The sequence below is a fragment of the Bombina bombina genome, chromosome 1, assembly GCF_027579735.1.
Source record: "Bombina bombina isolate aBomBom1 chromosome 1, aBomBom1.pri, whole genome shotgun sequence".
Lineage (NCBI taxonomy): Eukaryota > Metazoa > Chordata > Amphibia > Anura > Bombinatoridae > Bombina > Bombina bombina.
This window is the reverse complement of record NC_069499.1, coordinates 254,536,329-254,554,528: the sequence shown is the minus strand read 5'-3', so window position 1 is coordinate 254,554,528 and position 18,200 is coordinate 254,536,329. Positions and strand designations below refer to the sequence as shown.

General features: G+C 41.9%; 1 protein-coding gene across 1 annotated transcript in view; it reads left to right on the top strand.

Annotated features, from left to right (window-relative positions):
- The window catches only part of SCFD1 (sec1 family domain containing 1), a 393,314-nt gene that overhangs the window by 143,449 nt on the left and 231,665 nt on the right, over window positions 1–18,200 (top strand). The window contains exon 13 of the mRNA XM_053697938.1: window positions 9,905–9,978. Within this exon, the coding sequence (XP_053553913.1) occupies window positions 9,905–9,978 (74 nt within the window). The remainder of the gene's footprint in view (window positions 1–9,904; window positions 9,979–18,200) is intronic.

Below are 18,200 nucleotides of genomic sequence, written 5' to 3'. Positions count from 1 at the left end.
CATTGAGAAACCTGACTAGTATTTTAATGTGCTTATATAAGGCTGTAAAGTTGTCTTCTGCTCAAACTAGTTATCCCTTAGGGTATATTAAGAAGGCAGGCACAGTAAATAATAACCACAGTCTCATAAACTTTTAGAAAAACCAAAAAATAGGTATGCATCCTGTCGCCTGGGCACGGGCCCTATGCCCATCGGCAGGAGAACATCTAGAGATGTATATACTAGGTAACCATGTCAAAGGGAATAACACAGTAATCTCTATTTATCATAGCAAAGTCAGAGACAATATCAATGGGAGATACAGTAAGGTCTTATGACTATCTGGCAATAGATGATATGGGTGCTCTGCATGCAAGTCAGATAGGGTGCATCAGGGCAATACAAGGGCGGTTATAATACAGCTTTACATTTGCCAACTAAATAGTTAGTTATGCGCCTAGGGAGCCAGTACAGTGAGGGAATTCAATTAACCATATGCAGAATATAATATCAAAAACAGGTTTGTACAGAATTAGGGCACACAACATATACAAAGAGAGTGAAAACATATGCATGCTAACTAAGAGCTTGAATATATAGTAAGTATAGGAACAATGTGAGTAACATTGGGAGCACAAGGCATCTGGCGGGAAAACAAACTATCTGAACCATGAACCTGTATCAATAAAGGTCTATCTTCACTGTGCGAAATGTTACAAACAAGACAGATAGTGCTATATGCTAATTCAAAAATAAGTGTTATCTATCCTTAACAATAACTATCTCGAATATCACATAGACATATAGTTGTATGGTTAAATTACAGTAATTCCCTATAGACATATAGATCAATCACCTTATGCTGTAATACCAATATGTGTATGATCACCATAAAAGCATAACTGTAGCAGGTCAAAATATCTGATGCAGCTATAGCTTTAGCCAACATGTGAGCTTCATGGGGAGTGAGCAAGATAACTAGGTTGTTTGAGGGGCTGCAAACAACTATGAAGCCAAAAGTTAGCCAACTCTAAACTATGTACAAAATTTTATGGGGAGCTACTATTTGTCAGATGTAGAACCTTGGAGACATTGGAAGATAGTAAGTTCTATGCCTTGCAACTTAAATAGGATGCAGTAATACAGTCAGCATGAGTAGATAGAGTTCTAAGAGCAGTCCCAATTGTAAGCGAGGACCCACTCCATAGCCATGACAAAGTGAAGTATCGTATAGCTCAAGTTCATAGAGATGCCCCTGCAACCGCTAACACCTCACCTGTCATGGGCACTGGGGCTGCGGGCAAATTATCCTACTCCGGTTTTAGAGTGATGAGGAGAGTCCCTCCAGCTCCCCTCAAACTGGAGCAACCGATCTCCACAGCCGACTGGTGTGCATGTTGGGAGCAAGCTCCATAGCCGACCAGCTATTGGAGACCATTTTAGCAAGGATATTAGGTGAGCGTTCATAAATAGTCCTTGTAGGGATCTATGTCTCAGCGGGCTTGTCTTCTGGGGAATTCTTACCCTTTGTGATATCAGCTCCCCGGACAGTCCTGCAGGATGTGCTCCAACAATGGTATGCGGGTCTTGAATAGTCATCGCTGTTAGGGTTACTGTAAGAGGCCCGAGAGCTGGATCCGAGATCCCGGACCCCAACGTCACTGCCATGCCCGCAGCTCTGGGTTTCCCTCCACTATCAAGCTCCAACAAACCTGCCTTAGCTTGCCTTGTTGTATGCTCTTCTAGCCTCTGTTCAAGTCCTTGACATGCTGAGCTGCTATCCACTCTCCTATTGGTATCAGAAGTGCGCGGTAAGTGTTGGGGTTCTGAGTCGGCTCCACTAGCTCCTACGGCGACAGTGGTATGAAAACATTTTACTGTGAAGGTCTCATTGTCAGCCGCAAGACCAGGCGTAGTGTTTAAAGTGGCTGTGAACTCGTGTTGGTAAGAGTCCAGGAGTTTGCGAATGGCAAATAAGATCCAGTGAGCGCTCTCCATTATGAGTTGCAGCGCTGGTCCACGTGGTCAGGGGTCTCAGTTATGGCTGCTGTCTACGGGCTGTATACAAGCTCCCGGACTCACTTTTAGGTAGTTGTGTTGGCAGGGAGATGCGGTCCTCTCAAAAGTTTGTTGTTTTAAACGGCACCGGAGTGTGTTGTTTTTTCTCAGGCAGTTTTAGAAGAAGAATCTACCTGAGTTTGTATATGATCTTAGCGGACGTAACTAAGATCCATTTGCTGTTCTCGGCCATTCTGAGGAGTGAGGTAACTTCAGAACAGGGGACAGCAGGCAGGGTTCACCTGCAAAGAGGTATGTTGCAGTATATTATTTTCTAAGGAATGGAATTGACTGAGAAAATACTGCTAATACCGATATAATGTAAGTACAGCCTTAAATGCAGTAGTAGCAACTGGTATCAGGCTGTTATGTATGTATGTTGGCACTGAGGTATTTCTGGGGAATGGCACTTCACTAAGAAAATACTGTATACATATAACTTATAGCCTTTCTGCAGTGAGAGCGACTAGCAACAGGCTTTTAATATCATTTCATATATTCATATTAAAACGTTTACTGGCAGGTTAATCGTTTTTTTCTCTGAGGTACTTGGTGAAAAATTTTAGGGGCATTATTTTCCACTTGGCTTTCGTTTATTTTGAATAAAATCAGTTTACTGAGCTTCCCCACTGTTGTATTATGAGTGGGAGGGACCTATTTTGGCGCTTTTACTACGCATTAAAAATTCAGTCACAGCCTTCCTTATTCTCTCTGCATGATCCAGGACGTCTCTACAGAGCTCAGGGGTCTCCAAAGCTAGTTTGAGGGAGGTAATCACTCACAGCAGACCTGTGAGACTGTGCTTTGACTGTGATAAAAACGTTATATATTTTATTATCCGGTTTTTTTTTTTGGTATTAAGGAGTTAATAATCCATTTGCTAATGGGTGCAATCCTTTGCTAAATTTATGCATTTCATGTGAAAAACTGATTGCTATAACTAATCCGGTTCATTGTTATTTCAACTGTGACAGTTTTTTGTGTGCTTCTTAGAGGCACAGTGACGTTTTTTATATTGCTTGTAAATTCATTTGAAAAGTATTTTCCAAGCTTGCTAGTCTAATTGCTAGTTTGTTAAACATGTCTGACACAGAGGAATCTCTTTGTGCAATATGTTCTAAAGCCAATGTGGAGCCCAATAGAAATTTATGTACTAATTGCATTGATGCTACTTTAAATAAAAGCCAATCTGTACATGTTAAGAAAAATTCACCAGACAACGAGGGGGAAGTTATGCCGACTAACTTGCCTCACGTGTCAGTACCTGCATCTCCCGCTCAGGAGGTGCGTGATATTGTAACGCCAAGTACATCAGGGCGGCCATTACAAATCACTTTGCAAGACATGGCTAATGTTATGACTGAAGTTTTATCTAAATTGCCAGAACTCAGGGGTAAATGAGACCACTCTGGGGTGAGAACAGAGTGCGCTGATAATACTAGGGCCATGTCTGATACTGCGTCACAATTTGCAGAACATGAAGACGGAGAGCTTCATTCTGTGGGTGACGGATCTGATCCAAATAAACTGGATTCAGGCATTTCAAATTTCAAATTTAAGCTTGAGAACCTCCGTGTGTTACTAGGGGAGGTGTTAGCGGCTCTGAATGATTGTAACACGGTTGCAATCCCAGAGAAAATATGTAGGTTGGATAAATATTTTGCGGTACCAACGTGTACTGACGTTTTTCCTATACCTAAAAGACTTACTGAAATTGTTAACAAGGAGTGGGATAGACCCGGTGTGCCTTTCTCACCCCCTCCTATATTCAGAAAAATGTTTCCAATAGACGCCACCACACGGGACTTATGGCAGACGGTCCCTAAGGTGGAGGGAGCAGTTTCTACTTTAGCTAAGCGTACCACTATCCCGGTGGAGGATAGCTGTGCTTTTTCAGATCCAATGGATAAAAAGTTAGAGGGTTTCCTTAAGAAAATGTTTGTTCAACAAGGTTTTATATTACAACCCCTTGCATGCATTGCGCCGGTCGCGGCGGCGGCATTCTGGTTTGAGTCTCTGGAGGAGACCCTTGAAACAGCTCCATTGGATGAGATTACAAACAAGCTTAAAGCCCTTAAGCTAGCTAATTCATTTATTTCTGATGCCGTAGTACATCTAACTAAGCTTACGGCTAAGAATTCCGGATTCGCCATTCAGGCGCGCAGAGCGCTGTGGCTAAAATCCTGGTCAGCCGATGTGACTTCTAAATCTAAATTGCTTAACATACCTTTCAAAGGGCAAACATTATTCGGGCCCGGTTTGAAAGAAATTATCGCTGACATTACTGGAGGTAAGGGCCATGCCCTGCCTCAAGACAGAGCCAAACCAAGGGCTAGACAGTCTAATTTTCGTGCCTTTCGTAACTTCAAGGCAGGAGCAGCATCAACTTCCTCCGCTCCAAAACAGGAAGGAACTGTTGCTCGCTACAGACAGGGCTGGAAACCTAACCAGACCTGGAACAAGGGCAAGCAGGCCAGAAAACCTGCTGCTGCCCCTAAGACAGCATGAAGTGAGGGCCCCCAATCCGGAAACGGATCTAGTAGGGGGCAGACTTTCTCTCTTTGCCCAGGCTTGGGCAAGAGATGTCCAGGATCCCTGGGCGTTAGAGATCATATCTCAGGGATATCTTCTGGACTTCAAAGCTTCTCCTCCAAAAGGGAGATTTCATCTTTCAAGGTTGTTTACTCAAATCTGTTTGTGGTTCCCAAGAAAGAAGGAACCTTCAGACCAAATATTGGATTTAAAGATCCTAAACAAATTCCTAAGAGTTCCATCGTTCAAAATGGAAACTATTCGGACAATCTTACCCATGATCCAAAAGGGTCAGTACATGACCACAGTGGATTTAAAAAATGCCTACCTTCACATACCGATTCACAAAGATCATTACCGGTACCTAAGGTTTGCCTTTCTAGACAGGCACTACCAGTTTGTAGCTCTTCCCTTCGGGTTAGCTACTGCTCCAAGAATCTTCACAAAGGTTCTGGGGTCTCTTCTGGCGGTACTAAGACCACGAGGAATATCGGTAGCTCCGTACCTAGACGACATTCTGATACAAGCGTCAAGTTTCCAAACTGCCAAGTCTCATACAGAGTTAGTACTGGCATTTCTAAGGTCACATGGGTGGAAAGTGAACGAGGAAAAGAGTTCTCTATTGCCACTCACAAGAGTTCCCTTCTTAGGGACTCTTATAGATTCTGTAGAAATAAAGATTTATCTGACAGAGGTCAGGTTAACAAAACTTCTAAATGCTTGCCGGGTCCTTCATTCCATTCCACGCCCGTCAGTGGCTCAATGCATGGAGGTAATCGGCTTAATGGTAGCGGCAATGGACATAGTACCCTTTGCACGCCTACATCTCAGACCACTGCAATTGTGCATGCTAAGTCAGTGGAATGGGGACTACTCAGATTTGTCCCCTATGCTGAATCTGGATCAAGAGACCAGAAACTCTCTTCTATGGTGGCTCTCTCGGCCACATCTATCCAAGGGGATGCCTTTCAGCAGGCCAGATTGGACAATTGTAACAACAGACGCCAGCCTGATAGGTTGGGGCGCTGTCTGGAATTCCCTGAAGACTCAGGGATCTTGGACTCAGGAGGAGAGTCTCCTTCCCATAAATATTCTGGAATTAAGAGCAGTTTTCAATGCCCTTCTGGCTTGGCCTCAGTTAGCAACTCTGAGGTTCATCAGGTTCCAGTCGGACAACATCACGACTGTGGCTTACATCAACCATCAGGGAGGGACAAGGAGTTCCCTAGCAATGATGGAAGTCTCAAAGATAATGCGCTGGGCAGAGTCTCACTCTTGCCACCTATCAGCGATCCACATCCCAGGCGTGGAGAACTGGGAAGCGGATTATCTAAGTCGCCAGACCTTTCATCCGGGGGAGTGGGAACTTCATCCGGAGGTCTTTGCCCAAATTCTTCGGCGTTGGGGCAGACCAGATCTGGATCTCATGGCGTCTCGCCAGAACGCCAAACTTCCTTATTACAGATCCAGGTCCAGAGACCCGGGAGCGGTTCTGATAGATGCTCTGACAGCACCTTGGGTCTTCAACATGGCTTATGTGTTTCCACCCTTCCCGATGCTTCCTCGATTGATTGCCAGGATCAAACAGGAGAGAGCATCAGTGATTCTAATAGCGCCTGGACCTGGTATGCAGACCTAGTGGACATGTCGTCCTGTCCACCATGGTCTCTACCTCTGAGACAGGACCTTCTGGTGCAGGGTCCCTTCAAACATCCAAATCTAATTTCTCTGAGGCTGACTGCATGGAGATTGAACGCTTGATTCTATCAAAGCGTGGATTTTCGGAGTCAGTGATTGATACCTTGATACAGGCTAGGAAGCCTGTTACCAGGAAAATTTACCATAAAATATGGCGCAAATACTTGCATTGGTGCGAATCCAAGAGTTACTCATGGAGTAAGGTTAGGATTCCTACGATATTGTCCTTTCTACAAGAAGGTTTAGAAAAGGGTTTATCCGCTAGTTCGTTAAAGGGACAAATCTCAGCTTTGTCCATCCTTCTACACAAACGTCTGTCAGAAGTTCCAGACGTTCAGGCTTTTTGTCAGGCTTTGGCCAGGATTAAGCCTGTGTTTAAAGCGGTTGCTCCGCCATGGAGTTTAAACTTAGTTCTTAACGTTTTACAGGGTGTTCCGTTTGAACCCCTTCATTCCATTGATATCAAACTGTTATCTTGGAAAGTTTTGTTTTTAATGGCTATTTCCTCGGCTCGAAGAGTCTCTGAGTTATCTGCCTTACATTGTGATTCTCCTTATCTGATTTTCCATTCAGACAAGGTAGTCCTGCGTACTAAACCTGGGTTTTTACCTAAGGTAGTTACCAACAGGAATATCAATCAAGAGATTGTTGTTCCTTCATTGTGCCCTAACCCTTCTTCAAAGAAGGAACGTCTTCTGCACAATCTGGACGTTGTCCGTGCCCTGAAATTTTATTTACAGGCAACTAAAGATTTTCGACAAACTTCTTCCCTGTTTGTCGTGTATTCTGGACAGAGGAGAGGTCAAAAGGCTTTGGCCACCTCTCTCTCCTTTTGGCTTCGTAGCATAATACGTTTAGCCTATGAGACTGCTGGACAGCAGCCTCCTGAAAGAATTACAGCTCATTCTACCAGAGTTGTGGCTTCCACTTGGGCCTTTAAGAATGAGGCCTCTGTTGAACAGATTTGCAAGGCTGTGACTTTGTCTTCACTTCACACTTTTTCCAAATTTTACAAATTTGACACTTTTGCTTCTTCGGAGGCTATTTTTGGGAGAAAGGTTCTTCAGGCAGTGGTTCCTTCCATGTAAAGAGCCTGCCTGTCCCTCCCGTCATCCGTGTACTTTTAGCTTTGGTATTGGTATCCCATAAGTAATGGATGACCCGTGGACTGACTACACTTAACAGGAGAAAACATAATTTATGCTTACCTGATAAATTCCTTTCTCCTGTAGTGTAGTCAGTCCACGGCCCGCCCTGTTTTTTATGGCAGGTCTAAATTTTAAATTATACTCACTGCACCCTATAGTTTCTCCTTTCTCGTTTGGTTTTCGGTCGAATGACTGGGTATGACGTAGAGGGGAGGAGCCATATAGCAGCTCTGCTTGGGTGATCCTCTTGCACTTCCTGTTAGGGAGGAGTTATAATCCCATAAGTAATGGATGACCCGTGGACTGACTACACTACAGGAGAAAGGAATTTATCAGGTAAGCATAAATTATGTTTTTTGCACAAATGTCTGGCTGATTTACCAGATGTTCAAGCTTTTGTTCAGGCCCTGGTTAGAATCAGGCCTGTGTTTAAACCTGTTGCTCCTCCATGGAGCCTTAATCTAGTTCTTTAAGTTTGTCAGCAGGCTCCATTTGAGCCGATGCATGTTGTTGATATAAAATTGTTATCTTGGAAGGTTTTGTTTCTTCTTGCTAATTCTTCCGCTCGCAGAGTGTCTGAGCTTTCAGCTCTGCCGTGTGATTCCCTGTACCTTATTTTTCATGCTGATAAGGCGGTCCTTCGTACTAAATTGGGTTTTCTTCCTAAGGTGGTGTAGGATTGAAACATTAATCAGGAAATTGTTGTTCCTTTTTTTGTCCTAATCCTCCTCATAAGAAACGTCTTTTGCATAACTTGGATCTTGTGCGAGCTCTAAACTTTTACTTACAAGCTACTAAAGATTTTCTGCTATCTTCTGCCCTGTTTGTTGTTTTCTCTGGAAACGTAAGGGTCAGAAGGCTACTTCTACTACTCTGTCTCTCTGGTTGAAAAGTTTGATTTGTTTGGCTTATGAGACTGCTGGACAGCAGCCTCCTGAGAGAATTACGGCTTATTCCACTAGGGATTTCTCCTCTTCTTGGGCTTTCAAAAATGAAGCTTCTGTGGAAAAGATTTGCAAGGCGGCAACATGGTCCTCTTTGCATACTTTTTTCCAAATTCTACAAATGTGATACAAAGGTTCTTCAAGCAGTGGTGCCTTCTGTTTCGGTCCTCCTGCCTTTTTTCTCCCTCCCTGTTCATTCCGTGTCCTCTAGCTTGGGTATTGTTTCCCACTAGTAATTGGAATGACGTTGTGGACTCTCCATGTCTTAGGAAAGAAAACAAAATTTATGCTTACCTAATAAATTTATTTATTTCCGGACATGGAGAGTCCACGAACCCACCCTCTTTTTTTTCTTCTTTTTTTTTTTTTGTTAATTATTTTTTTTATTAGGAATCACATAGTAATACAGTACAAGCACACAAAACCTTTAAGCATTAAATCGTAAATGACAGCAGTAATGGTACGGTGAGATTTTCAGGCATACGTAAGGCCATTGGTATGAAATATTCTCCAAAGTCGTATGTAGTACCATAGGGATTTTCGATTTCTGTCAATGATATTAGTTTACTTAACATTTGCATGAGATGAGTCCATGTGAATACCTAATTCCACATTGTCTTTTTCTAACTCTTTAAGTCCATTTAAACCAAAACAAGTAAACATACATATACAATTCTTAGAAGTATTTTAACAAAATATTATCTTATAACTAATAACGAACATAAGAATAAAACAAAAATTTATCTCGTTTAGACTCCATAGGGGTTGGGGACATATTGCAAGAGAGGGGAGAGAAGGACAGGAATAAAAAAAAAAGGGGAGACGGAGGAAATATGGATGTTATTTAAAATTGTATGTTCTATATGAATCACAAAAAACATCCTGGGTTTCATGTCCCTCTTAAGGCTTTTAAAATATTGACCTACAGTCCCCATGTGTTAGAGACACTCAAGTCAAAATTAAAATTTCATGACTCAATTTTATACAACTTTCCAATCTGCAAGAAATCACAGAATATACGTATATGCATTTGTGATTGGCTGATGACTGTTGCATGACACAGGGGGAGTGTAAATCAAATCTACTACTCATTTAAAGTTCAGACTAAGTGCTATTGGATTTTTTTTTTTTAATATGCATTTGTTAATTATGCAAATCTACTGTATTTACTGGTCATTGAAAATGTTGGCCATCATTGATCTAGGTGGCTTATCTAACTTTTCAGAATGTTAACAGTTTACAAAGTGTTGCAAATAAATAGTGAATGGAAAATGCTGAGGGAGAGTCCTAAAATATGCCAGAAAAAAAATATTAATTAAATTTGCAACTTTTAAAAATAATTACTTGTACAATTTATAAACAAACAAATATTTTCATGATACTGTTTAATATCCATGTCAGTATAATGATTAATACAATGTGTTTATTTAGTAGCAAAATAATGAGCATAACAATATGCTTCTAAGAGATGCTTAGTGTTGAGGCCCCATGGCTGTGGAGCGTCCCTGGATGCTTAGTCAATGCTAATCTGTGTGATCATTTCAGGGTCTGGAGGGAGAGGATGAAGGAGCAATCAGCATGTTGTCAGACAACACAGCAAAACTAACATCTGCTGTCAGGTGGGTTTGGGTTCATGTGTGTGAACTATTCCTTTGTCTATTCATAGACTACATTTTAGTACAAGTTACGGATAGTTATTCTCTTTCTCTTGTCCTCACCCTTGTTTCTAGTTACATAGCAACCTGATATACAATTTAATCCCTCCTCTTTCTGTTTTAACCCCTTATACCTTGTTCAACCCTTTTTCTTCTTTTATATTTAATCTTTTTACAATATGATTACACCCTTCTTAACTTTAGTCTCTAATGGATGGCAGTTCCATTTATTTTTATTGTCACTCCAACTCAAACCCTCCATATTTTTTTTTTTTATCTCTTTCACAAGTTCTTCACAATTTTTCTCTTTTAAACCTTCAAAGATAAAAGGTACATGTAGTAGCAGTGCATAAAGCTTTACTATTTTTGTAGATAATGTGAATAAAAATTACTCCATAACATGATTTCTTCTGTTAAGTGTGATCAGTCCACGGGTCATCATTACTTGTGGGATATTAACTGCTCCCCTACAGGAAGTGCAAGAGGATTCACCCAGCAGAGTTGCTATATAGCTCCTCCCCTCTACGTCACCTCCAGTCATTCTCTTGCACCCAACGACTAGATAGGATGTGTGAGAGGACTATGGTGATATATTTAGTTTTTATATCTTCAATCAAAAGTTTGTTATTTTATAATAGCACCGGAGTGTGTTATTCCTTCTCTGGTAGAATTTGAAGAAGAATCTACCTGAGTTTTTCTATGATTTTAGCCGGAGTAGTTAAGATCATATTGCTGTTTCTCGGCCATCTGAGGAGTGAGGTAAACTTCAGATCAGGGGACAGCAGGCAGATTAATCTGCAAAGAGGTATGTAGCAGTTTATTATTTTCTGACATGGAATTGATGAGAAAATCCTGCCATACCGTTATAATGTAAACTCAGCCTTGAATGCAGTAGATGTAGCTGATATCAGGCTGTCATGTATGTATATTTTACACTTCAGTTTTCTGGGAAATGGTACTTCTCTGGCTTTTAAACTGTATACATAGACTTAACCTATTTTGCAGGGACTTGCAATAGGTTTTAAATGACAATTAATTATTGAGGTAAAACGTTTTTTTGCTGGCATGTAAAAACGTTTTTTTCTCTGAGGTACTGGGTGAAAAAATGTTTTGGGCACTTTTTTTCCACTTGGCAATAGTTTTGATTTAAATTAGAGCAGTTCACTGATCCCTCTCACTGTTATGTGTGTGGGGGAGGGGCCATTTTGGTGCTTTCACTATGCATCAGAAAAACTCAGTCAGAGGTTCATTTTCTTCCTGCATGATCCGGTTCATCTCTACAGAGTTCAGGGATCTCAAGAGTCTTTTTTGAGGGAAGTAATCATACAGCAGAGCTGTGCTGATTGTATTGACTGTGATATAAAAAACGTTTATTTGTGTATTTTTTTTCTGCTGCCTGGGTTAGTTATCATTTGCTGAGGGGAACAATCCTTTGCTAAAACTGTATATTCTGACAAAGATTGATGCTATAACTTAATTATTTTATCTGTTATAATATTTTTCTGTGCTTCTTAAAGGCACAGTTCGTTTTCATATTATTTGTAAATTACTTTGAAAAGTATTTCCAAGTTGCTGTTTATTTGCTAGTGTGTTAAACATGTCTGATTCAGAGGAAGATATCTGTGCTATATGTGTTAATGCCAAAGTGGAGCCCAATAGAAATTTATGTACTAAATGTATTGATGCTACTTTAAAAAAATAGTCAATCTGTACAAATTGAACATATTTCACCAAACAACGAGGGGAGAGTTATGCCGACTAACTCGCCTCACGTGTCAGTACCTGCATCTCCCGCTCAGGAGGTGCGTGATATTGTAGCGCCGAGTGCATCTGGGCGGCCATTACAAATCACATTACAAGATATGGCTACTGTTATGACTGAAGTTTTGGCTAAACTACCAGAACTAAGAGGTAAACGTGATCACTCTGGGATGAGAACAGAGTGCGCTGATAATGCAAGGGCCATGTCTGATACTGCGTCACAGTTTGCAGAACATGAAGACGGAGAGCTTCATTCTGTGGGTGACGGTTCTGATCCAAATAAACTGGACTCAGACATTTCAAATTTTAAATTTAAGCTTGAGAACCTCCGTGTGTTACTAGGGGAGGTATTAGCGGCTCTGAATGATTGTAACACAGTTGCAATCCCAGAAAAAATGTGTAGGTTGGATAAATATTTTGCGGTACCGACGAGTACTGACGTTTTTCCTATACCTAAGAGACTTACTGACATTGTTACTAAGGAGTGGGATAGACCCGGTGTGCCTTTCTCACCCCCTCCTATATTCAGAAAAATGTTTCCAATAGACGCCGCCACACGGGACTTATGGCAAATGGTCCCTAAGGTGGAGGGAGCAGTTTCTACTTTAGCTAAGCGTACCACTATCCCAGTGGAGGATAGCTGTGCTTTTTCAGATCCAATGGATAAAAAATTAGAGGGTTACCTTAAGAAAATGTTTGTTCAACAAGGGTTTATATTGCAACCTCTTGCATGTATTGCGCCTGTCACGGCTGCAGCAGCATTTTGGTTTGAGTCTCTGGAAGAGACACTTCAATCATCCACACTAGATGACATCACACACAAACTTAAATTCCTTAAGTTAGCTAATTCATTTATTTCAGATGCCGTAGTACATTTAACTAAACTTGCGGCTAAAAATTCAGGATTCGCCATTCAGGCACGCAGAGCTCTGTGGCTAAAATCCTGGTCAGCTGATGTTACGTCTAAATCTAAATTGCTTAATATTCCTTTCAAAGGGCAGACCTTATTCGGGCCCGGCTTGAAAGAGATTATTGATGACATTACAGGAGGTAAAGGTCATGCCCTGCCTCAGGACAAGGCCAAAGCCAAGGCTAGACAGTCCAATTTTCGTTCCTTTCGTAATTTCAAAGCAGGAGCAGCATCAACTTCCTCTGCGCCAAAACAGGAAGGAGCTGTTGCTCGCTACAGACAAGGCTGGAAACCTAACCAGTCCTGGAACAGGGGCAAACAGGCCAGAAAACCTGCTGCTGCCCCTAAGACAGCATGAATTGAGGGCCCCCGATCCGGGACCGGATCTAGTGGGGGGCAGACTTTCCCTCTTCGCCCAGGCTTGGGCAAGAGATGTTCAGGATCCCTGGGCGTTAGAGATCATATCTCAGGGATACCTTCTGGACTTCAAATCCTCTCCCCCAAGAGGGAGATTTCATCTGTCAAGGTTGTCAACAAACCTAACAAAGAAGGAAGCGTTTCTACGCTGCGTACAAGATCTTTTATTAATGGGAGTGATCCATCCAGTTCCGCGGTTGGAACAAGGACAAGGGTTTTACTCAAATCTGTTTGTAGTTCCCAAAAAAGAGGGAACCTTCAGGCCAATCTTGGATTTAAAGATCCTAAACAAATTCCTAAGAGTTCCATCGTTCAAGATGGAAACTATTCGAACAATTTTGCCCATGATCCAAGAGGGTCAGTACTTGACCACAGTGGATTTAAAGGATGCTTACCTTCACATACCGATTCACAGAAGTCATTACCGGTATCTAAGGTTTGCCTTTTTAGACAGGCATTACCAGTTTGTAGCTCTTCCATTCGGACTGGCTACGGCTCCAAGAATCTTCACAAAGGTTCTGGGCACTCTTCTGGCGGTACTAAGACCGCGAGGAATTTCAGTAGCTCCGTACTTAGACGACATACTGATACAAGCTTCAAGCTTTCAAACTGCCAAATCTCATACAGAGATAGTACTGGCATTTCTAAGGTCGCATGGATGGAAAGTGAACGAAGAGAAAAGTTCTCTCTTTCCACTCACAAGAGTTCCCTTCCTGGGGACTCTGATAGATTCTGTAGAAATGAAGATTTACCTGACAGAGGACAGGTTAACAAAACTTCAAAGTGCATGCCGTGTCCTTCATTCCATTCAAGAGACCAGAAATTCTCTTCTATGGTGGCTTTATCGGCCACATCTGTCCAGGGGAATGCCATTCAGCAGGCCAGACTGGTCAATTGTAACAACAGACGCCAGCCTACTAGGTTGGGGCGCTGTCTGGAATTCTCTGAAGGCTCAGGGACTATGGAATCAGGAGGAGAGTCCTCTTCCAATAAACATTCTGGAATTGAGAGCAGTCCTCAATGCTCTTCTGGCTTGGCCCCAGTTAGCAACTCGGGGGTTCATCAGGTTCCAGTCGGACAACATCACGACTGTAGCTTATATCAACCATCAGGGAGGGACAAGAAGCTCCCTAGCAATGATGGAAGTATCGAAGATAATTCGCTGGGCAGAGTCTCACTCTTGCCACCTGTCTGCAATCCACATCCCGGGAGTGGAGAACTGGGAGGCGGATTTCTTAAGTCGTCAGACTTTTCATCCGGGGGAGTGGGAACTTCATCCAGAGGTCTTTGCCCAAATACTTCGACGTTGGGGCAAACCAGAGATAGATCTCATGGCGTCTCGACAGAACGCCAAGCTTCCGCGCTACGGGTCCAGATCCAGGGATCCGGGAGCGGTCCTGATAGATGCCTTGACAGCACCATGGACCTTCAGGATGGCTCATGTGTTTCCACCTTTCCCGATGCTTCCTCGATTGATTGCCAGAATCAAACAGGAGAAAGCATCAGTGATTCTAATAGCGCCTGCATGGCCACGCAGGACTTGGTATACAGATCTGGTGGACATGTCATTCTGTCCACCTTGGTCGTTACCTCTGATACAGGACCTTCTGATTCAGGGTCCTTTCAAACATCAAAATCTAACTTCTCTGAAGCTGACTGCTTGGAAATTGAACGCTTGATCTTATCAAAGCGTGGTTTTTCTGAGTCAGTTATTGATACCTTAATACAGGCTAGGAAGCCTGTTACCAGAAAGATTTACCATAAAATATGGCGTAAATACCTATATTGGTGCGAATCCAAAGGTTACTCTTGGAGTAAGGTTAGGATTCCTAGGATATTGTCTTTTCTACAAGAAGGTTTAGAAAAGGGGTTATCCGCTAGTTCCTTAAAGGGACAGATCTCAGCTCTGTCCATTCTGTTACACAAGCGTCTGTCAGAAGTTCCAGACGTTCAGGCTTTTTGTCAGGCTTTGGCCAGGATTAAACCTGTGTTTAAAGCTGTGGCTCCACCATGGAGTTTAAACCTTGTTCTTAACGTTTTACAGGGTGTTCCGTTTGAACCCCTTCATTCCATTGATATAAAGTTGTTATCTTGGAAAGTTCTATTTTTAATGGCTATTTCCTCGGCTCGAAGAGTCTCTGAGTTATCAGCCTTACATTGTGATTCTCCTTATTTGATTTTTCACTCGGATAAGGTAGTTCTGCGTACTAAGCCTGGGTTCTTACCTAAGGTAGTCACTAACAGGAATATCAATCAGGAGATTGTTGTTCCATCCTTGTGCCCAAATCCTTCTTCGAGGAAGGAACGTCTTTTGCACAATCTGGATGTAGTTCGTGCCCTTAAATTTTATTTACAGGCAACTAAAGATTTTCGACAAACGTCTTCCCTGTTTGTCGTTTACTCTGGTCAGAGGAGAGGTCAAAAAGCTTCTGCTACCTCTCTCTCTTTTTGGCTTCGTAGCATAATTCGTTTAGCTTATGAGACTGCTGGACAGCAGCCTCCTGAAAGAATTACAGCTCATTCCACTAGAGCTGTGGCTTCCACTTGGGCCTTTAAGAATGAGGCCTCTGTTGAACAGATTTGCAAGGCTGCAACTTGGTCTTCGCTTCATACTTTTTCCAAATTTTACAAATTTGACACTTTTGCTTCCTCGGAGGCTATTTTTGGGAGAAAGGTTCTTCAGGCAGTGGTTCCTTCTGTATAAAGAGCCTGCCTATCCCTCCCGTCATCCGTGTACTTTTGCTTTGGTATTGGTATCCCACAAGTAATGATGACCCGTGGACTGATCACACTTAACAGAAGAAAACATAATTTATGCTTACCTGATAAATTCCTTTCTTCTGTAGTGTGATCAGTCCACGGCCCGTCCTGTTTTTTAAGGCAGGTAAATATTTTTTAAATTATACTCCAGTCACCACTACACCCTTGGCTTCTCCTTTCTCGTTGGTCCTTGGTCGAATGACTGGAGGTGACGTAGAGGGGAGGAGCTATATAGCAACTCTGCTGGGTGAATCCTCTTGCACTTCCTGTAGGGGAGCAGTTAATATCCCACAAGTAATGATGACCCGTGGACTGATCACACTACAGAAGAAAGGAATTTATCAGGTAAGCATAAATTATGTTTTAGTTATTCAGTTATTTAGTTATTTTTTCTAAATGTGCTGAAAGTCTACGAAATTTCTTACTGTTGGGAATTCATCACCTGGCCAACAGGAGGAGGCAGAGACACCCTACAGTAAAAACTTTAAAGGGCCATGAAACCCACATTTCTCTTGTAAAGGTGTATCCAGTCCACTGGTTCATCCATTACTTGTGGGATATTCTCAGAGCTGTCTATATAGCTCCTCCCCTAACTGCCACCCCCAGTCATTCTCTTGCAACTCTCGACAAGAAAGGAAGTATCAAGAGATATGTGGTGACTTAGTGTAGTTTTTACCTTCAATCAAGAGTTTATTTTTAAGCAGTACCGGCGTTGTACTGTTTTACTCTCAGGCAGAAATTGGAAGAAGAATCTGCCTGGAGGTTGATGATCTTAGCGGTTTGTAACTAAGGTCCATTGCTGTTCTCACACATAATATGGAAAGAAAACTTCAGTTGGGGTGACGGTTTGCAGATCACCTGCTTTGAGGTATGTTCAGTATATTTTTTTTCTAGAGAGATAAGGTCTAGAAAATGCTGAAAATGCCTGGTATATTTGAGGTAAGCCTGATACAGTGATTTAACAACGACTGGGATCATGCTTACAAGATAAGGGTAATATTCATGTTAACTCTCATATTACTTACTGTAAAAACGTTTGCATAACTTACAGCAAAAACGTTTTTTCTCTGAGGGTGATAAATCTTTATTTGGGGCCTAGTTTTCCACATGGCTTGTTAGATCACTCCTAGGAGTACTTTTTTAAGGCCCTCTGACATTGAGTGGATGGTGGGAGCGGCCTATTTTCGCGCACTTTATGCGCAGTTGATATTCAGACTGAGACATCCAGCTTCCCTAAAGGAGTCCTCTGGCAGCTAGGACCGCTATAGAGGGTTTTCTTTCATGTAATTAGCAAGAGTCCATGAGCTAGTGACGTATGGGATATACATTCCTACCAGGAGGGGCAAAGTTTCCCAAACCTTAAAATGCCTATAAATACACCAATCACCACACCCACAATTCAGTTTTACAAACTTTGCCTCCCATGGAGGTGGTGAAGTAAGTTTGTGCTAGATTTCTACGTTGATATGCGCTTCGCAGCAGGTTTTCCACTCAGAGTGCAGTGAATGTCAGAGTGATGTGAAGAGAGTATTGCCTATTTGAATACCATGGTCTTCCTCTAGGGGATCTATTTCATAGGTTCTCTGTTATCGGTCGTAGAGATTTCTTCTCCTACCTCCCTTTTCAGATCGACGATATACCATTACCTCAACTGATTCTCGTTTCAGTACTGGTTTGGCTATCTACTATATGTAGATGAGTGTCTTAGGGTAAGTAAGTCTTATTTTATTTATGACACTCTAAGCTATGGTTGGGCACTTTATATGTAAAGTTCTAAATATATGTTTTAAACTTATATTTGCCATGATTCAGGATAATCAGTATTCCTTCTTTCAGACTGTCAGTTTCATTTTTTTGGGAAAATGCATATGAATAAATATTTTTTCTTACCTTAAAAAATTTAAATTTGACTTTTTTCTTTGCGGGCTGTTAGGCTCGCGGGTGCATTAAATGCTTCAATTTATTGCGTCATTTTTGGCGCGACCTTTTTTGGCCCAAAATTTCGTGTGTTTTCACGTGGTTGCGTCATTTTTTGACGCATGTGTGTTACAGACGTTTTTTGTGCCAAAAAATGTGGGCGTCATACTTGGCGCCAAAAAATGTTTGACGCCAAAAATGTGGGCGTCATACTTGGCGCCAGTTTTTTTCACATTATTTCAGTCTCACTTTTTTGTTGCTTCTGGTTGCTAGAGGCTTGTTTGTTTTGCATTTTTTCCCATTCCTGAAACTGTCATTTAAGGAATTTGATAATTTTCCTTTATATGTTGTTTTTCCTATTACATATTGCAAGATGTCACAACCTGACCCTGGATCAGAATCTACTTCTGGAAAGACGCTG